The sequence below is a fragment of the Atractosteus spatula genome, chromosome 26 (assembly GCF_055471065.1).
Source record: "Atractosteus spatula isolate fAtrSpa1 chromosome 26, fAtrSpa1.hap1, whole genome shotgun sequence".
Lineage (NCBI taxonomy): Eukaryota > Metazoa > Chordata > Actinopteri > Semionotiformes > Lepisosteidae > Atractosteus > Atractosteus spatula.
Window position 1 is genome coordinate 10983926 of NC_142731.1, and position 21678 is coordinate 11005603.

At 40.8% G+C, this 21678-nt stretch overlaps 1 protein-coding gene across 1 annotated transcript in view; it reads right to left on the reverse strand.

Annotated features, from left to right (window-relative positions):
• dnhd1 (dynein heavy chain domain 1) overlaps nt 1-21678 on the reverse strand; it is a 67009-nt gene that overhangs the window by 36039 nt on the left and 9292 nt on the right. Inside the window, exons 6-20 of the mRNA XM_088906322.1 lie at nt 20214-20465; nt 15770-15913; nt 15133-15238; nt 14221-14459; nt 13447-13687; nt 13193-13350; nt 11363-11488; nt 10658-10934; nt 10040-10167; nt 9638-9836; nt 8605-8696; nt 7121-7337; nt 6755-6880; nt 4080-4177; nt 239-3524 (exon numbers count right to left, since the gene is read on the reverse strand). Coding sequence (XP_088762448.1) covers nt 239-3524; nt 4080-4177; nt 6755-6880; nt 7121-7337; nt 8605-8696; nt 9638-9836; nt 10040-10167; nt 10658-10934; nt 11363-11488; nt 13193-13350; nt 13447-13687; nt 14221-14459; nt 15133-15238; nt 15770-15913; nt 20214-20465 — 5689 coding nt within the window. The remainder of the gene's footprint in view (nt 1-238; nt 3525-4079; nt 4178-6754; nt 6881-7120; nt 7338-8604; nt 8697-9637; nt 9837-10039; nt 10168-10657; nt 10935-11362; nt 11489-13192; nt 13351-13446; nt 13688-14220; nt 14460-15132; nt 15239-15769; nt 15914-20213; nt 20466-21678) is intronic.

Consider the following 21678-nt stretch of genomic DNA (forward strand, 5'->3'; position numbering starts at 1 on the left):
CTAACAACAATATTAAGAAAATAATTCTTAATAAATTATATAAACATTCTAAAGCTTTTCACAATCTGATCTAGGAAAATGTCACAATTGTGACTCAATATTAATCTCAGGTATAACTCAGGTAAGTAACTATCATTTCATACAATAGATAATAAATTAACAACTGTGCATAGGTTTTTAAGCAGCTATATAAACAATATTTCATATTATGATGAAAACTCATTATCACTATCATTACCAGTTTTGTTCATGTTCCTGGGTCCTGCCAGCAGCGCTTTGCCTTTCCCAATGAGATATTGCTCTAGGAAAGAATGCAGAATCCTGGTGAATGACATCACTTCCTGCACTCCATGTGCCGTTGTCTTGTCTGCACTGAGGATGCTGCCCTCAAGCAGTACTGGGGAAAGTGCTTTGTGTTTCAGAAAGCTGAGTGTGCTTGAGAACAGGTCTTCTGCCAGCCTACTCCACAGTCTCAGAGTTGCCTGATCCAGAGAGAATTCCCGGTACAGTGTCTCCAGTTCTGCCTTCCATATGGCTTTCCAGACTTCCTTCCCAGAGTGATAAACTATCCCACACCGTGTCACATTTGATGGTGAAGCACTGGCCAGCTCTGTCACTTCCATGAGTAACTTGACTTGTTCACGAGAAGGTCTCACTTTCTGACCACTGGAGAAGCACAGATATGGATCTTCAAGATCAAATAAAGTGCTAAGTTGATCCATCCAACCTTCAGCCAAGGGCTCTCCATCCAGCACCACCCACTTTCCTTTATGAGTTTGGCTTTTTTGTCTTTCTCTTGTGGAGAAATCTCGTCTTTCAGAGTCCTTCAATATCTTTGTAAATGCCCTCCACCAACTGCCATGCTGCTCATCATGATTACAAATTTCCGAAAACTCCTCCTCTGAAACACTGTTGGGGAAGATAACCATAGTGTCCACAGAACTCCATTTAGATTTCAAAGTAACAGACTCTGGACTTTGTATGCACTCCTCATTATAGTCTTCCTCTTCTGTTTTGACCGCCAGTTTTCTTAAGGCTCCTACCAGAGTCCTGTAGCAGGCAGTCTTTCCACTGCCTGCTGGTCCCACAAGGATGACAGCTCTTGACAGCTTCAGTGCTCCGTAAAGGGAGAGGACATTCTTGATGGTCCATTGATCTGAGTGCAGACCTATCTCCTGAAGCTCTTGTGTCACTGCAGAGGACAGAATTGCAATCTCGTCTGTTTCTGTTCCCTGAAGGGGGGAAGCAGAGAAAGTATCTTCAAGAAGACTCTGAAAATGTGATACTTTTTCAGGGTCTAAGATGGCCGTAACAACAACTAATGAAACGGCTTTTAGAATAGCTTGCTCTTCATCCTGTGCCTCAAGCAGTAGTGTAGATTTGGAAGATCTTCTGAAGTTTGAAGAACACAAGCTTTTGGAGACCTTCTGTTCTTCAGGTTGCCACATTAGGTCAGCTTGGTCTTTTTGTTCGTTTGGCTCACATGTGTGATCTATGACCTTGGTTGAGCTTTTTTTAATATTTTTACTACCCTTTAGGTGATGTTCATGTAAGTGTATCCCTGCAGTAGTTATGATGTTTTTAAGAACCACAAGCCAGCTAGTACAGTTGTTGATAAACCGAGGAAGGCAAAGAGATTTTTGGGCCAAAGTCAGGAGGCAGACCAAGCGGTGGGCCAGTGATTGTGCCTCAGAGAACCCAAGGGCTGCCAGTGAAACCTCAGCAATGATTAAGTAGTCCGGCTGAATTAATGATATAGGCCTAGTAGCAACACGGAGATTCTCAGGGATCTCCGAAGTGGAACCAGACATAATGAGAACACATCCATAGCCATGTTTAGCTAAACAAGTTCTTCCAGCAAAAGATATCAGCCCAAAAGACTGAGGTTCATAAGGTTTTGTTTGAGAGATCCTAACTGGTGTCACATTATTTATTTCAGAAGGATTTTGATTACATCCCCAGATATAACCTGAAGGAGGGGTTAAGAAATCTTCTTCAATACCATTTTGCAGCAGTGAACTTGAAGACTGAAGTGTTTCATTATGTGGTTGAATCTGCTTCTGGAATTCTGCAATATGTTGCTGATTTTTCTGCAATGCAGTCAGAGCACGCTGGATGTCAGAGAAGTATTGCCCAAGTAAGGAAAGGTCTCCTTGGGTCATGACATTCACACATTCCAAAACCAGCCAAGCTCCAGTTTGAATGGCACCGCTAAGCATCCGGAGAACAATACTGGGGCTCATCTCTCGGGTATATTGCAAAGCAACTACTTGTTGACCTAGAACTTTGCCTAAGTGAACAACAGTTTTGCTCTTCCCTGACATGCTGGGTCCAATTACTAAACTTGATCTATAACTGGTTAAGGAAAGAAGTATCCCTAAAACTGCTCTATCAGAGGAGGGGGTGTTCACAATCATCCAATCATCAGGTCCCACATACTCATAACCATAGGGGATATGGGAACCCAGAACATCAATATAACACAACTTTGCATGCAACCCAGAATCTACCAGGTCTGAGTCCTCTTGATCACGTTTTGGATCTGAATTCAAACTATATTTTAGCAGCTTCTGCCACTCAAAGGATGATTCAACTTCAGTTTTTTGTTCTAAAAACCTCGACATCAGATCACAGTGTTTCATGGCAAGTAAGACTAAAGCCTTGAAAGCTGACATAACTCGCTGTGAATCTAGACTTTCTCCATAGCGTAAGGAGTGTTTCTGGATAATCTGGATCAAGGCTTTCAGTTTGGTAGCATAGCGTGCTTTCAGTCTGGTCCTCTTGACAACAGTTTGGTTAAGGAAAGAGCTCTGGATTTCCTTGCACCACAACACTTCTTCTGCCACTAGAAGGCATTGTAAAGGAAACTGGTAAGTCAGATCCCATGAAGGGTCATTAAACTCATCTGAATCACTTGATCTTTTATATTGGTTCCATGTTTCTGTCTGCTTCACTGGTGCAGGTGTCATCCTGGCTACTATACAGTCCCACAGCAGGTGGAACACCGCCTCTCTCATTCGTTGTTCCAAATCACTTAGCCAGGCCAAAAGATTGTAGTTAGATGGCAGAGGAGAAGAAAAGGGCAGCTTTTCCCCCAGGTTTCCATTTACTCCTATCACAGACATTTGCAAGTCAGAGAGGTCCATGCTGGTCATGGTGTGATGTTGCTGATCAAGGGTCTTGAGTACCAGCTCCTTGACACTGGGAAAGCATTTACGAACCAGAGGCAGAAGTGCAGAGGGGCTTGGGTGTAGCGATAAAAGCTTTATCACATCTCCATCACTTAGGAAATTCAATCTTGGAAATTCACGTCTGGGTGAATCCAGGAGGAAAAGAAGCTGGTTAGAGATCTTCTCCATTGTGGACAGCCCTTCCATAAAGATGGATCTCAAGCACTGGCCCTGAAACTGTCCTGGTGTGCCAGTATTTTTCCCATGTCGGACTATGTTCAGCACCCTAGGGCTGCAGGATGTAGCTTGCATCATATCGCGGTAATTTGTATCTACTGTTCTGAATCTGCAAAACTGGAGATACATTACAGTAAGAGCTGATTATTAATAGCTTGCACACCATACAGAATTAAACTGTGTTTATGGATGCATGATTTTGTAATACATTTAAAATAATACTTTATGATTCTATATAAATAAATAATATAAAAGCTCTGTACTTGTCTTCATAAATTATAAAAGCTATATACTATAGACCTGTATAATATACAGATACTTGTAGATATTGTAACATGGCCAAAAATCATTGTCTCTTTTTATATACACACATATCACACAACACTTATAAGTATAAGACAACTTCAAATAATCAAGTTAATCCTTCTTACATAAGGTGAACAGCAAGATAATTACATGCTACAGTTTTTATGTTACTACTTAGTAGATGGTATAAACTAGAGCCTCAGTTTGTGGAATATATACTGCAAACAACATCCATTAATTGTAACTAATCTTCCACTAGGGCTAGGAAATAGATGTCTAAATACAAGATAGCCTTAGAATGACCATATTTATTATAAATACTGAAAACAGTACAAAATTGTTCAATAAATGCCAAATTTCTCTTACCAGCTCAGGTTTCTGAATGCTGACTTCAGTTTCATAAAATATTTTGCTAAGGAAAACCCACTCCTGCTGGTATCGCTGCCAGAAACCTAGGAGCTCCTCTGCACATTATAAATAAAATAAAAAAGAGCTTAAGTAAATCAATTCATGTGATTGAACCGATTAACACATAATATCCTAAAACTAGACAATATGGGGAAGCAGTTAAAACAATTTTAGGATATTTAGTGTAAGGAAAAGAATGTACATTAAGTGATACTATGTTAGAATTGCATAAAGCACTAGTAAGGCATAATTTAAAAAATTCTGAACAATTGTGGTCACTGTGTCTGAAATCAGTCTAGAGAATAGAAACCAGATACATTCCAGTATGCAATATCCTACATTGAAAAGTTGAAAAATCATAAATTTCAGTCTCAAACAAAACACACTATGAAGAGACTTGAAACAAGTATTCAAAATCCTTAAAAGCATTGACAAGGTCAACTCAGTAGACTTCAGAAGAGTAAAATGTGAGACAGATGACAAAGTAGAAATTTATTTAAAAATGAGAAGAAGATGCTCTTCTTTACCCAGTGTTTGAAATTACACCCAGCATTACATGATACCCTCTCTTGTATCAAGAAACAGCTGAATAAGATACTTGTATCAACTGAGTACTAGCTACGTAACAGGCTAGATGGACTGAATGGCATCCTCTCTTTGTAACTGTTCTTACTGTATGTTACTTATCATTTGCTCTGCTTTTCTGTCTCTACCTAACTTGGCAATCTGACATGACCAGCCACATGACTGCAAAGATGTGTACTGTAAAGCACAATAGTGGGAATGAACAAGTTCCTTCCACCCATATTTTTTGCTACCGAATCCAATCAGACTACTGTGCACGGCCTGTTTTAAATGACAAACTTTAGCTAAGTGAAAGCTCCCTTTCTCTGTCTCTCTGCTCAAGGATCCCCCTTGAACAGAGCCAGCAGCTGACAAATCAGACCATGACGACAAACCCAGACACAGATCCGTTTTCTTCATGAAGTTCAAATCTTATCAAGAAATGTTTTGCCAATGGATCTATGTTGAAAAAGCTTTCATATTTCCATTACAATTCATGAATAGTTAAACTATTACTCCAGACATAGTTGATAAAGTTTAGTTCAGAATAGTAAATACATATTGTTACAGCTTTAGGTGACTTAGAAGTGTCTCTTAAATTTTAGATAAAGTTTATGACACTGGGAAGAGTAAACACTTTAATATTCAAAGGAGAGAGTATGTTTGCTAAGGCCTGGGGGGGTCCCTTGAGCAGAAACAATTTTAAAGTTGATCTTAGTATACCTACTGTAGGTAAGTTGTGGGTTAGAATCATCTTTACTGCTTAGGATATACGCTCCCATTTATATTGTGGCATCCGGGGTACAGAGAGAGATTTAACTGCTTTATATTTAGTTAGAAGGCAGCACTTCTCTTGTGTGGCCACTATAGGCATATTAAGAGTTTAATGCTTAGTAGCAGTATGGGGTTTTATGGGTGACCAGAATGTTAGGTCTTTGAAACACCTTGTTGTAAATACTGTACATAAAGTAACTTTGTGTGTTTTATGTTGTGCAGTGTAGTTTGTGTTTTGTCATTGTAATAGATATTTATTTAACCAAGCGTTACTCCTCTCAACAAAGCTGTGCCAGAGAACAAATAATTCACGTGCCTCCAATATACCAACCTCTCAGGTATATTGCTAGAAATAAGTTGATAAGATAAGTTGTCAAAGAACTTATCAATTTACTGTTCCAATTTTAATGGTTTCAGTACAAAGCCCTTATATCACTAAATATATAGTACGTCCTATAATCCTATAGTGGTTTACAATGCAAGTATTTAGAAATGCAAACTGTGTATGCCTCACTTCTGCTGTGACCTGCAATGTAAATGAGTGTCAATGTGGAATATGCATTTAATGAGACAGTACAGGGCAGAGCAGAAGTGATGTAATGCAATATTGACATTTCTCAACAGGGATGTTCTTGATTGTAGTTCCCAAGGCAGACACATTTACATATTCATAGAACCTCCAAAACCTTTAAAACTGTAACCTAATAGATTCCATTATAAATCATATTGTGCAAAAGCCAGATTGTGTGGCACTCCAAAACAAAATAATTATTCAGTTTACTCTCATATTAGGAGAAGGGGAAACAACTTTTATGTCCACCATTAGTAAAAAAAGACCAACTGAAGGGACTCTGTCTGAGAAATGGACTTGTTTTTCCTGCTTATATCTTATATTATGGTTTTCAGCATACTGTGAGACGTATGGCGGTACAGCAGTAGTATGTCACATGGACAGCACAAAAAGAAAATGCTAGATGACAGTTGTCATTGTCTGAACTTCAAATACCTAGTCATTCAGCAAATTTTGTGGTTTTTGTTTTTGTTGTTTTTGTGATTTTTGTGATTCTTGTGATTTTTGTGAGCTCGCAGAAAAGACATTTCTTTGCCAGCAACTACTGCTGCACGCTGTATTGTTGTGCATTTGATAAATAAACTTTGATTTGATTTGATTTGATTTTGATATTTTAAAAAGTTGAAACAACAAGCATATGAATATTAAAAGCTACCTTAGGATAGAAGACAGAGTTTAAACAAGTCTAAGTTGCCATGTCTTTATTTTTGTTACTTCATCATACCCAATTCCTGAAGAAGGTGCACCCAGTTCTCTACCTCCTGTCTGAACTCTGAGATGTGAGGAGATAGCAGCATGTTGGAGAGCGTCATCACACTGTCCTCAGCAAGAGCCAGGAGATTCTCCAAGCCTGGAGGTCAGACAATGGGGCATTCTAGCAGCATAATTTACAATCACAGAGAAAAGGACTACAGATGCCTAAAATAAGCCAATCAAATAAATGAAATGCAAAACAGGATGATAATTTTTCTCAAAGTTGTTAATGCCACTTATTTAAATAACATAATTTATTTTGCTACCCCAAATTCCAGTCCAGGTACTGGAACCAAGTACTCATTCAGGAAAGGGAAGAAAGATCTGATTAGCTAACCTATAATAGTGAAGGTGCCACTGTCCTGATAGTGCTGCTTTCTTGTCACATCATGCAGGCGACCACTAGGTGGCCTCTTAGAGCGGTCAGGGGGTGGATCTTCTTGCCACACTTTCACAATGAAATTAGCCAAGCGGAAGTGCTCCACATCCCACCTCCTCTGCAATTTCCTGAATGCCTGTTCCATGTCCACCTCGGCTTTCGCATCTTGCCAGACCTGAAATTATGATAAGAAGGAGTAAGTGAAAACTACAGCTAAAAACATAATTCCTAACAGCAATCCTTGATTTAAAACTTCAATTTTAAATCCCACATCAGTCTTTTCATCTGTAGTGGATTCTTATAATAGATATACATGTAAGTCTTAGTCCTATCTGTAGCGAAAAACGCATATACCAACAGGTTTGTAAAGCGAACACCTTCGGAATTTTTTTAATACAGTTACAGATTTGCTGCTGGGGGAGAAATGTTCATGGAGCATTTTCCCTCAAGGCCACCAAAAGACAGAGTGAGTAAGGTTTCCAGTGGGTTTATAGATGAACAGCTGACTGAGGAATGTGAAAATGCTGCATTCACTTGAGGGTTAAATCAGGCACAAAGCAAACCAGCTGGAGAAACAGAATTCTTCTTTCAAGGAGAACAAAAATGGAAACTGAGAACAGAAGGCACTTCTTTATGTAAAGGGTTGTGAGAGTAAGAAACAAGCTACCTAGCCATACTGTACTGATGAAAATAATAACAGGATTTTTATGAAGAAACAGCAGAATGAGATCTTCAGATGAATTAGCTACAAACTACCAAAAGGGTTAGATGAATTGAATAACCTCTTGTTTGTAACCATTCTAATGTTATCATGTTCTTTTGAGAAGTTCTACCACAGCTAGGTTGACTTGAAAAGAGGTAAGAAAAAAACACAAGAATGCATTGAAATCAGAAGAAATGTGAAGTTCCTCCTGGAGTGACTTCACTTCATGAGATGTGTAGGGAGTTAAAGACTAAATGAAAAGTCACTCTCTATTCCCAGCCCTGTTCTCAGAATGTTCAGTGTACAGACAGATTTCTCTTGCTATAGGGTAGCTAAAGTTAAGAATTCCTCAGTATGCGCTACGCCTAAATAATGTTTTCACCTCATATGTTTTATGTACATATAAAATTGTACATTTGCTATTGTCCACTATATAAGTCACGGCCAACATAAGTATAAGCTTTTGAATGCATACAGAGGTTTATACAAGTTTTCCATCATTTTTCATGAATCATACAGCTGAAGACTCAATTTGCATTTGCAGTATGATCTATTTCATGTTTCACAAGCTGTCAGTTCTTGTATAAAATATATGATAAAGCAGAAAAAGATCTAAATATTTTTTACCTCTACATGCCTTGCAGCTCACAGAACATGAAAGAGCAATAGAATTTTATTTTTAATGCTATACTGTTTTTGTAGTTTCCCAGGTTGAATTTCAAGTTAATTGTGGGACTACCTTGGTGATGCTGTTCTGATACTCCAGCAGACTTTTGGAGAGCAAATCTGCAACTGTGAGGTGCCATTCAGGCTCATACATCAAACCCAGTCCTGTTGAGGGACAAAGTTATCACTTGCTGACCTGTTGTTTATTCACTTATCTTCTACAACTTACAATCTACCTTTGTTAACAGGAACAGTATAAACATAGTAATATACATCTTCAGAAATATAGTATATAGGCTGCATAGCATTACTTTATTAAAAACTGCCCTTTCTATAGCCTTCATGAAACAGGCTTACATTAGTTGTACTAATAGGTCTGTATTTGCTATGTACAGTATTACTTATTTTCTAGCAATACACAGCTTCAGTATAATTTATAAACAGTTGCTACAGCTGTTTTTTGACATGCTGTTTTTGTACTAGTACTTACACATGGCTTACAAATGAGCTCTAAAATGAGTTGTTTTTAAAATAAACTGTACCTCTGCTAAAGAGACTAAGAATAAGAATAAGAATTTGCCAGTGGCTAACCCACTGAAGGTAAGCAGGTGTGAGCCTGGCCAGTACCTGGATGAGAGCTAAGGTTGCTGCTAGAAGAGATGTTAGTGGGGACAGTAGGGGGCACTCACCTTACAATCTGTGTGAGTCCTAATGCCCCAGTATAGTGACGGGGATATAATACTATAAAAGGCCGTCCTTTATATGAGCTGTGGTCCTGACTCTGTGATAATTAAAAATCCCAATTTGTCCTGACCAAATTTCCCATTGGACTTTACCAATCTTGGCCTTCTAATAATCCACATCTATGAATTGGCTTCATCACTCTGTTCTCCTCCCCAGTGATAATTAACGTGTGTTGAGCATATTGGCGTACTATGGGTGCCGTTGCATCATCCAGAGGGGTGCTGCCAATGTAGTGGTGGTGGAGGAGAGTCCTGATTACCTGTAAAGTGCTTTGTGTGGAGTGTCCAGAAAAGTGCTATATAAATGTAAGGAATTATTATTATTTTTGTTTTAGTTCATAGGGATGGAAGTCCCATGCTGACCTTTAAAAATGTGTCTCCAATGTTTGTGCTTGAGTGTGGGGCTGCTGAGCTTGAGCAGTAGGGGCAGCTGCTGGCTGAAGTTCTCAATGAGCTGCATGGTCTCTCTGAAGACATTGTCGTTGGCCGGTAGAGTTTGAACCAGCAAGGATGCCTGATGGAGCCAATCATTAACCTTCTCTTGTGCATGTGCCACCAAAAACTGCAGGGAGAGAGAGAATAATTCAGACCAGAGGAGCATCAAGAGAAAATTATACAATATGTCCATTAAAAATGATAATGGCTGCAATGCACAAAAATGGCCGCCAGCCTCAGAGTATGGGGTTTGGGGTTTTGACAGTCAGACTTTTACTGATACACCATGCATTCTAGAATGAAAGAGCATAAAAAGAGGGCCTTACATACCTTACTGAATAGAATGCGTTTCCACTCATTGATCTGCATTTTGGCCTGGCTGAGGAGCTCCCACACACCCTTTCTGGCCTCTAACTTCCGTTCAGTAGAAGGGATGAAAGACAAGTCCAGTGGGCTTCCTAGGCAGACAAGAAAGGTTTAAAGTTTTGATCTACAAAAAAATTAAATAAAAAAATTATAGTCCGTACTCTTCCATGGTAACAAGTATCTCAGACGTTCAATCGTCTAAGGTGATCTAGTGGTTACAGTAAAGAGCTTGTTACTATGAGGTTTTTAGTTTTGCAGAAGCACCTTGTGTTTGGAGTACAGCCAAATGCTGTGATGTTGATAGGACTTAGAGTTACAAACATCTAAATTCTAATTAATATTGTACTATTTGCAATATTTGTACTGCAGCTTAAAATGTTGGAATTTTTTTAAAACAAAACAATAATAGTGAATTTTAAAATTACAGTATACACTGTACACAAAAAAAGGAATTCCATAAATTCTTATTACATTTTTCTTTAAGTTCTAATAATTTGCTTAGCTTCAGCAGGGCACTAGTCTCATTACTAAACAGCATAACTTCTTGTTGAAAGCGTTTGTCAGGATGTGGCTAATTCTGACCTGTCAGGCTCTGGCTAGTCCTGTTCAGGTCATATAGCTTCCCTGCCACAGTCTGGAATTGTTGAGCTATTCCCTTCAGCTCCTCCAGCACTACTGCAGCACACTGGGAAGGCTGCAGATACTGGCCTGAGGTGGCAGTGGACACAAGGCCCTGTAGTTCCTCAGACAAAGAGGTATAGATGCCATTCAGGGTCTCAACCATGGATGGAAGCCGTGTGCTGACTGTTTCAGTTGCGACCTGTAGAAGAGGCACAAAACTGTCCCACAAGTCCAGCATCTGGAAAATAAAAAGTTTAAGAATAATATCATGTAAGTAATTATTGCTTTTTAGCATTTAAAGTGTTCAAAGTAAATGTCTGAAATACAATAGAAGTATTAAGTCAACATAAAAACTAAATTTTCATTTTGATTACATTTTTTCAAAGTGACTTAAACCAGCTAAGGCTGATGATGGTGGTTCACAATTCCAGTGTTTCAAAAATGATTCTATAAAATCGATTCTCAAGCTTTAAAAAAAGATTTAGAAACAAGGATGTTTACCTTGTTCCAGAAACCTATATATCTTTATGTAAGGCAGAAATTCCTGTTTGTTGATGCCTCCTGTTCCTCTAAAAGGGATTATGAAGTAATCTGATCTGTAAACTAACGGTCTACCTATCCGTGGTATCTTAAATTAAGGATAGATGGTGCTCTCTCTTCCCTCACCTGCTCATCCATGCTTTCCTCAGCCTTGCTGAGCTGCCGGTAGTTTGTGCGGATGGTCTCCTGAAGGGAGTGCACATAGTCCAACTGCTGTTGCAGGTCATAGAACATTTTCTGGTAGCATTTCACCTTAATGAGGAGAATGAGTTGTGTTCACATTTTGTCAACTATTCGGACTCCTGAGAACAGATGTTTTAAGAGCTACTTGGAATGAGTAAAACTTTACCAGCATCCATCTATCCTCCTTTTAAGTACTTTATCCAAGTACGCATACATTCACACCAGAGTCACTTTTTCCAGAAGTCAAGTAGTTACCAGAATACCTTTGGACTTTGGGAGGAAAACGTCTGGTGAAAACCCATATGAACATGGGGAGAACATACAAGCTCCACATAGATAGCACCCCCCCCAAAAAAAAATTTAAACCTATTATTATACAAATGATAGCTTCTGTTGATATATATGTGAATTAAATGTGAAGGAGCAGGAGGGTCTGTGTTAGGATCTGGGAGCAGGAGGTTCCTAGCAGTGAGGACAACAGGATGAACTTGGTGAACTTGAGACTCTGAAGACAAAGGGCCCAGAAGTAACGAAATGTGGAGTCATGTATCCTGTTACCCCGATGAGGGGGTCAGTGTGATCACCACTGTCGGAGGAGAGTGTGTGTAAGATAAGGAAAAGGAACCTAAAAGAGCTTATAAAGGGGCGTGACAGGGGAGAATGGGAGACTGACCACGCCCAATGCGATGTCAACTACCCCCATGCCACCACACTGCATTAAACATAAACTTGAGATCTTTTCACAGTGTTATGCATATAGCAATTTTATATATCAAAATGTAAATACAAATTTTACCACCAACCCTAATGTATAGAGTTATGGAAGCCTGTTTCCACCAGGGAGTAAAAAAAAAGAACGTTCTATGGTATCTCACAATTGCGACTTTAAATCTCAGAATTCCAACTTCATATCTTGCAATTATGACTTAAAAACTCAGAACTGCGACTTTAAATCTGAATTAAGACTTAAAAACTTTATATCTCAGAATTGCAACTTAAAATCTCAGAATTTCGACTTAAAAACTCAGAATTACCACTTTATATCTCGCAAATGCGATTTTTTATTACACATTTGCGACTTCGAAATGGCCCACATTTCATTGTCTGTCCTTTTGTTTTGTAACGGATTCGGGTTCTAGGGCTTGTGCCCTCGATGCTCCCACCTTAGTCTGTGCCTCACAGCATGGGCTCGAACCCAGGTCTTGCCAGCTGAGCTAAAGAAGACCTTCTTTTTAAAGTAAAAAGGAATTGTACCAAAATTCCTTAACATAAAAAATGCAGCTAGAAATCACCATTCCATCCTGTATACTCAGGGGGTATGTTATGTAAAGTCAAATAAATCACATCTACAGGGAAACAGTTATATGACATGTAAGCCTTTGCTGAACAAGTTAGTAACTAAATTGTCAGCTAGTAAACAATAACATAGAGCAAGTTTAGCAATATCAACATTTTAATCAATCTTTTAGTTTACCTTAACTAAAGTGGATTAAGAAGACCATAAATAAAAATGTGGTGCTTTCTACATAATAAATCTAAATCTTTATATCTATAATATAATAATGCCAACGGTCACAGAACCTCTGATGGATTTGGGCAATACAAAGCAAGCAACAACTGACAGCCTACAACCACTTTACTTACCACTTAAGTGGTAAGATGGACGGCCAAAAATTGCTGTACATTATGTAACGACTAGAGTACAGCTGTAATACAAAATGAGATTAGGGTAAGAGAAACTATGGGATAGTGCAAAGATGTAAATCACAGTACCATGCTGACATATTGAGCAAAAGCACTGAAATCAGCATTTGCCACACGCAGAGTCCCCACTGCCCTTTTCAACTCTGTCATCCAGGTCTCTGATCGCTGCTCCACTTCAGATGTCAGAAGACTCAGAATGTCTCCATGAATTGAACATAGCACTGGCTCTGCATGGGGAGAACAGCACAAAATAAAATTCAAACATCATTCCCATTTAATCACAAAGAGAATCACAAAGAGGCTCCTTAATCCTGAGCACGCACCTATCTTCTGGACATCTTTGCACTCCACAGTCATGATCTTGTTTGTGGTGGTAAACTTCTGTGGCACAGTCTTTACTTTGTCAGTCCAGCCTCTGATCACCTGTATACGCTCATCATACTGACTGGCTGTCCAGCCCCTCAAGCCCTCCAGGCACTTGGGACTCCAGAGGCTGGTGAAATGGTGAATATCAGACAGCCAGCTGTGATCCTTGCAGAACTGCTGCACTTCCCTGAGAGCCTTCTGTATGCAAAACATTTCACACTGTCACGCTGAACTGTTACACATTCATACACACATATATATCAAAGGCAGGTATATGCAAGCTATGCTTTTCTTTCATGATAATATTATTTTAGTCTTTAAAAGACCTGGCATATTTTACTGCCTGTTAATTAATAAACATGCTTCTTCTCTAGTTCATCTACAGTATGTGTTTTATTTGAGGTGGTTTTTATGTGTATTTGAAAGCAGGCATCCAGCACAACTGCCTTTCAGGTTTTGGGTACCAAGTTCCCAGAGTTCAATTAAAGCCTGGAGAACCTCCTGTGAGTTTCTGTTTGGCTATAGTGGGGCTTTGAATTCTCTGTATTCTTGTGTGTGCCTGAAACCCTTTTTTAGAACATTGAGTTTTCAATCAAATTTCAGAATAAACAAAGTATGCCTTTGTGTTGACAACTATAACAAGACCCATCTACTGTACACCTATTGAATAACGCAAATATTTGCACTGGATGAAATCACTGTTCCCCTCCTAAAGCAGCAGAGTAGGCTACCTTTATCATCCTTTCCTGCTCTCTCTCTGCCTCCTGCACTTGTGGATTGAGACTCAGGTGCCACTCCAGATGGCACCTGGACAGTGGGTAGTACTGGCCTTTCAGCCTCTGTCCCCGGACTCTTAGAGGACCCAGAGTGGACAAAACCAGCCCAGGATCCGGAGCAGCCCCACAGTCCAGCTTGGGAGGAAATTTGGGAGGACTAATATCCTTCAGCTCATTTTCTGTGTCCCCTAGACCTGAAAGCAATGTGGAAATTCAAATAAAAGACTTCTGGAAGGCATTGTTCCTAAGCTTAACTTCCAGTTGTACCCCGGGGTCATTATATTGTTGCTGATCTTGAAAAGTCAACTGATTTCACTTGATAAATGCAGATCAGCATTCATATTTGAATAAAGTACTGTAATTTTCTCTGTTCCAAAATTAAAAGATTCAGTACCCTTAAACGTTTTGAGTACAAAATTACCTTCTGACCATAAACTTACCTGGCTGCTCTCCTCTGTACTGTCTGACTAGAACAGTAACTTTCTTGTATAGTGGTAAGAAAAGGAGAAAATAGAGAACATTTGAAAAACAAAGTAATGCAACCTCCCACTCAAGTGCAGTACTTCAAAAGTGGACAGTAAGCACCACTATGTTCACTTAAATATTTTCACATTATCACTAAATCATATAATGATATAGTATAAAATATTTTTAGATTATTATATATTCTACACTGAAGATAAATTACTGTATTAAAAATAGTGAACAAACTAGATTAGAACTATCACCAATTGATTCATGTTTTTGCTGTAGGATAGATTTCTGATCCTCAACCTCAATCCAAAACTGCAGTGAAACTTTAATTCCGAAAGCATAAATCCACAGGTGCATCAACTAGCATGTATCACCGTCTTCCTGTACGCTCACCTCTGGAGGTACTCCACTCTTGTGGCCCCCTGGGAGCACAAACTGTGGAGTTACTTGCTGCCAGGAACCCCTTTATATCTTCCTTGTAACTGAAGGAGTCAAATACCTTGAGTCCAAAAGAATAAAAATGCACATTTATCTTCTTTAAATTGAAGGATTTAAGTTAAAATTATATTATCCTTTCCAAAAAACATTAAATATCTATCAATCAAATTATTGTACTGTATCTTCCAATGTAGTCTATTTTTAACAAATGTGGTTCATTTACCAGTGCAATTTTATTCTAAACCTAAATTCCCCTACAGCACTCTCTTCCTTAAAAAAACATATTCTATTCTTTAATAGGAAACTTTCTTTTTTAAGAAAAATTAACAAAACTTCTGGTTTGTGATTTGCTTTGCAAACACAAGGTGACAGTTTCCCACTCCTAATGACCATTTTGTAAAGCTTTCAGTTCTATATGTCTACAGATGTCATATTATTAAAAAATATTATTTTTCCCCACACAAAAATCTGATGTTCTGTGTGAAAATGGTTTTCATTCAACAGAAGTACTTCAGATTGTAAGGGCCAGATCACTATTTTGTACTTGCCACTCATGTCCTGCCAGTACCTGTGCTGCCCTGAGCTTTCTCACCTGGAGAGCAGAATTAGCCACTGACTGCAAGGCCCCTGACAGAGTCTCCTCAAACAGCGTGACAGGTGGAAACAAAGCCAGCTGACTCTCAGTTCCAAACACCAGCTGAGCCTGGAAAAGGCTAACTCGGCCAGGTTGTCCACTCTTGAAAGAAACAAGGAAGGAGGAAAGTGGGGGAGAAATTAAAAATATCAATAATTTGATTCAAGTATCAAGAAACTTACTTTATATATAGGGCCCTGCAAAAAAAAGCACTTATGAAACATTAACAGATTATTTTTTTATTTCTTTGAAAGTGAAAATATGCCAGATTTGCAATCAACACATTTGTTGCACTACAATGTGCAGTGAATAATGCTGAGACATGATAAATTTTGATATTGATCACTTTTTTAATATTTAAAATCAGCAATATTACCAATATGTGTTATTGGATTTTATTATATATACACACAACATTAAGTCATTGTCAGGGATGACCCGCTAAGTAAACGGGAGGATGGACCCTATGTGGTACCTAAGGAGTAAAACGAGAGGCGAAGTCCGAGTTGGGTTCCGAGGTCCGTGAGGAAGAAGGCAAGAGCGAAGGTATCCAAACCAGAGTTGGGCATGGCTGAGGTCAAAGTTGAGTAGGCAGATCCAAAGGTCAGAAGGAGGAGATCAACGAGTGGGTTTCCAAATCCGTGGGGCGAGACAGTAGGCGAAGTCGAGGTAGAGATCCGTGGTAGGTAACAAGGAGTCAGAAGGCAAGGAGATACGACTGCGAGGCAGGTGAACTAAAGTACAACCAATACCGGGCGAAGAGCAGAGGGTTCAGAAGGGTCTAAGTACTGTGCGAGGAAGAAGGTGCGTTGATTGAAGTAGTGTCGTGGTTGGCCGAATTGCAGGGGCGGTGTCGTTTAGCAGAAGTGCTCAGGGCTGGAGTGCAATTAGTGTGGGTGCGTTTCCGCGTGGGAATGCGGTGAGTAGAGGGCGTGACAGTACGGTAGGATACCGGGGTAATTTGGGAAAGGATGCGGAAGGGACCAATGAAGCAAGGACCGAGTTTCTTAGAGGGTTGACCTAGGTGTAGATTCCGGGTGGAGAGCCGTACGAATTGACCCCTCCTAAGTCGAGGAGCAGGGCGCCAGTGGTGGTTGGTGGCTGCGGCGTGACGTAGGGAGGTCTTCTGGAGAGTGGCCTTGGCAGACTTCCAGATACGACGAAGTTTAATAAAGTAACGGCGGACTGAAGGAATATCCGTGGCTGCAGAAGTATTGGGAATGAGTGAGGGTTGATATCCTAATGAGCAGAAGAAGGGGGACATTCCAGTAGCTGAGGTGAGTAGGGAGTTGTGTGCATATTCTGCCCAGGGGAGAAGAGAAGACCAATCGTCTTGAGCAGAAGAGGTGTAGGACCTCAAGTAGGTGAGGAGGCTCTGGTTTGTCCTTTCAGCTTGACCATTAGCCTCCGGATGGTAGCCCGAGGTGAGAGAAACGGTGGTGCCTAAGGATTTGCAAAAGGATTTCCAGAACCTGGAGATGAACTGTGGGCCTCTGTCAGACACAATATCATATAATATACCGTGGAGGCGAAAGATGTGTTGGACAAAGAGGTCGGCCATTTCACTGGCCGAAGGTAGGGCGGGTAAAGGAACGAAATGTGCCGCTTTGGAGAACCGGTTTGTTACCACCATAATGGTAGTATTACCTTGACTCTTGGGGAGATCAGTAATGAAATCCACAGATAAGTGGGACCACGGGCGATCCGGAATGGGAAGGGGTTGGAGAAGACCAGCCTTCTTACAGCAGGGTGTTTTGGACCTGGTACACACAGGGCACGCCCGGACATAATCAGAGATGTCCTGCTTGATGGAGGGCCACCAGAACTCACAGCTGATCCAGGTCCAGAGTACGGTTGGAACCGGGGTGGCCTGCTGAGCGGGAGTCGTGACCCCATTGCAGGACGGAAGAATGAAGTGGGTCAGGTACAAAGAGTCTATCAGGAGGACATTGGGGGGGAATAGTTATGTTGGCGAGGGCACGTCGAACCTGGTGGTCAATAGGATTCTGGGCAATCGCGAGGATATTGCTAGGAGGGAGGATGGGCTCAGGATTCTGGATAAGGTCCGGGGGATCATGTAGGTGAGAGAGGGCGTCAGCCTTCAGGTTGTTCGAGCCAGGCGTGTACGTGATGATAAAATCGAACCTGGAAAAGAAAAGAGACCATCTCGCCTGTCTAGGATTCAGACGCTTGGCAGACTGGATATAGGCTAGGTTTTTATGGTCAGTAACAATCACGAATGGGTGTTGTGCTCCTTCGAGCCAGTGTCTCCACTCCTCAAGGGCCAATTTAATGGCTAGGAGCTCTCGATCACCCACATCGTAGTTGACCTCGGCAGGAGATAATTTCCTCAAAAAAAAGGACAGGGATGTGGAAGGTTCTTCTCACCATGGCGTTGAGAGAGTACAGCCCCAGCACCGTATGCCGAAGTGACCACCTCTACTATAAAAGGAAGGGAGGGATCAGGATGACGCAGCAGGGGAGCTGTGGTAAAGAGGTGTTTAAGTTTGAGAAAAGCTTGGTTGGCTTCTGGAGTCCATCCACCGGTGTTGACACCCTTATGGGTGAGGGCAGTGGAACTAAAGTTCCAGATAAAACGCCTGTAGAAGTTAGCGAAACCAAGGAAGCGTTGAATCTGTTTTAAGTTGCAAGGAGCAGGCCAGTCCTGGATTGCCGAAATCTTAGCTGGGTTTATCTCCATGCCCTCTGAGGAGATAACATAGCCGAGAAAGTGGGTCTTCTGCAAATGAAAAGAGCATTTCTCCAGTTTGGCATAGAGATTATTTTCAATAAAGTGAGACAGGACCTCCTGCATGTATGTTATATGATCCCAAAGGTTAGATGAAAAAATTAGGATGTCATCTAAATAAACAAGCACAGATTTGTGAATGAGGTCCCTGAAGATATCATTCATGAAGGCCTGAAAATCTGATGGGGCATTAATGAGTCCAAAGGGCATCACGAGGTACTCGGGGTGCATCTGAATGCATAAGCAGCACTGAGCGATGAAACTCCGGCATTTCGCAGGACTCCCGTCAAACCTGTCAGGAGGAATCAATGGCAGGGCTGTAGCAAGCGGCGAGGCAGCAGCAGCTGCGGGAGTAGGTAGCGGAGCAGGTGCTTGGACAGGCACTGGTGCAGGGGTGGGAGCTGGAGAAGCCGAGAGCCAAGAGACCTGATCAGTGAGGAGGTGAAGGGAGTTATGAAACTGGGTCAGAGCTTGCGAATGCTGGTTAAGGAGGGAGGATATAGACAGTAGGTCCGCGGGGTCCATGATTAGGCCTGGTATTCTGTTAGGGATGACCCGCTAAGTAAACGGGAGGATGGACCCTATGCGGTACCTAAGGAGTAAAACGAGAGGCGAAGTCCGAGTCGGGTTCCGAGGTCCGTGAGGAAAAAGGCAAGAGCGAAGGTATCCAAACCAGAGTTGGGCAAGGCTGAGGTCAAAGTCGAGTAGGCAGGATCCAAAGGTCAGAAGGAGGAGATCAATGAGTGGGTTTCCAAATTTGTAGGGCGAGACAGTAGGCGAAGTCAAGATAGAGATCCGTGGTAGGTAACAAGGAGTCAGAAGGCAAGGAGATATGACGGCGAGGCAGGTGAACTAAAGTACAACCAATACCGGGCGAAGAGCAGAGGGTTCAGAAGGGTCTAAGTACTGTGCGAGGAAGAAGGTGCGTTGATTGAAGTAGTGTCGTATTTGGCCGAATTGCAGGGGCGGTGTCGTTTAGCAGAAGTGCTGAGGGCTGGAGTGCAATTAGTGTGGGTGCATTTCCGCGTGGGAATGCGGTGAGTAGAGGGCGTGACAGTCATGAATTGTTTCTAAATACCAGGCACAGAAAAAATAAGAAAGTCACTATTTTGCTATGTTCCTAGCTGACTAAATACAATGTATCTATAGTGGCCCTCTAGTTATTCACTACTACTCAGACATTTAGTGAAAGCCATGTGTGACTATGTTCTGCAAAGAAGATGGTTAGAATTCACCACTGGCTTTTTTCCACACTGCTGGAGCCAAATTGTCTAATGCTCTAAAAAATCAATGTCATGTCAGTTTTATGTCAGGTGTTTATGGAACTGTTCATGTCAGTTAACAGTGTTACAAACAATAAAATAATGAAGCATTATTACTCTCTTACAGGAAACAACTGAAACAGTTATAAAACCCAAAACAATGCAAGACCATTCTGCCCCCCCCAAAATTAATCATGGATTTAGATGTTGACTTAAAAAATAGATCACAAAAAGGTGGGTAAGAGGTTGACTAGAAAAATAGGGATACAAAAGGGTACATCAGGTGGCACTGAAAGCTTCTCATTTGCAATGTTTTATCACTGCTACACTTTCAGAAACTGGAAACAAGGGTGTTTTGTATATTATAATGAGAGAACTCCTGTGTCTTTACCTTCATGACGTCATTGACAAAGGAAGTGACTTCTTGTTCGATAATAGTGACCATGCTGTGGACTATCATATGGTCTGTGAGGGAGGCCAGGCTTCCCAGACGCTGCAGGACACACTCAGCTTGCTCCAGGTTCTGCTCCAGGGCCCTGTGCTGGGCAACCTGCAGGTAAAGTGGCTCCCTCCCAAGACCTATCCTGAAGTGCTCCAGCTGGGTTTGCAGTTCCTGGAACACCCTGTAACTGTCCTCCTGGACCTGCAGAAAACACCAGCAGAAACCAGCAGTGTCCTTACACTTCCCTTTGGTTTAGGTAATAGGTAAAGTTTATCCTCAAAATTTCAACACAGTAATAGAGTAACAGCTCTTCCCTTTGTATCCTAAAAGAATGCTGATAATCAGTGTCACCTGGGAACTGACGGAAAGCACAGCGTAAGCTCCTGATCAGGACAATCCCTCTGTAGCACCTACAGTCTTTTGGGCATAACAGGGGTGAGCAAGACCCTGAAGATGGCTATGGATAAATAGTAGTGATATGTGGGCAACAATGCCACCTAAATACAGGCCAGGGCTTGATCAACCTCGGCTGGATCGCCTGGGCAAGGGTGTCTGATGTAGAAGACAAGAAACACACCGTGACCCCAGGTAACATCACTGTGTGTTTCACAATATGTACTGTAGAGGGGGATAAGAGAATGTATTTTTCAAAAAGCCGTTTCTTAAGAAAGCTTTTGAAAATATTTTTTCTGATTTTCATTTTAAAAAGTTAACACATTAAGCTTGACTTTATTTTATCCGGGGATGCATCTACAATTCCGGAGTATTATAACGCAAGTTATGATAATAGTATCTGGAAGCACCTTGTAAAACCGCCAAGTGGAGCTAATAAAGCTTAATGTCTCATGTACAGCATTTGAGCTGTCACCAGAAAATGCCCGGTTTTGAATCCCGGTCATTGCTGAGGGACAATCTTTTTCCAATTAAGAATTTAAGTTTTATACTCTGTAGACTTTTAATAATTTTAAACTGTGTATTACAGCATATTAATCATTAAACATTAAAAAATCTGTATATTTTACAAAAGCAAGATTGCTCAGTTGGACAAAAGTACACAACCTTCCACCTTCATCATAAATATTTTAATTATGCATAAATATTTTATGCATCAAAGTCTTTACGGAAGATATTATTAGTAGTATTAATAATGAATGACCTTGGACAGGCTGTAAGCTCAAAGTATTGCTGTGGTCCACTTTCTTTGTAACCGTCTGCATCAGTTTAATTCATTCACCCGTGATTATGTGAAGACATTTTGTCAGCCCTTTTCAGCTACAGCTGAAGTTTTTTAGAAGCATGTTGGTGTAATGGCTTAGGTGGGTGCCTTCCATGTTGGAGGTTGGGGGTTTGAACCCAGCTATTGCCATGAGTTTTCTTTTAACAAATAAACATTTCTTTGAAAAACTAAATTAGT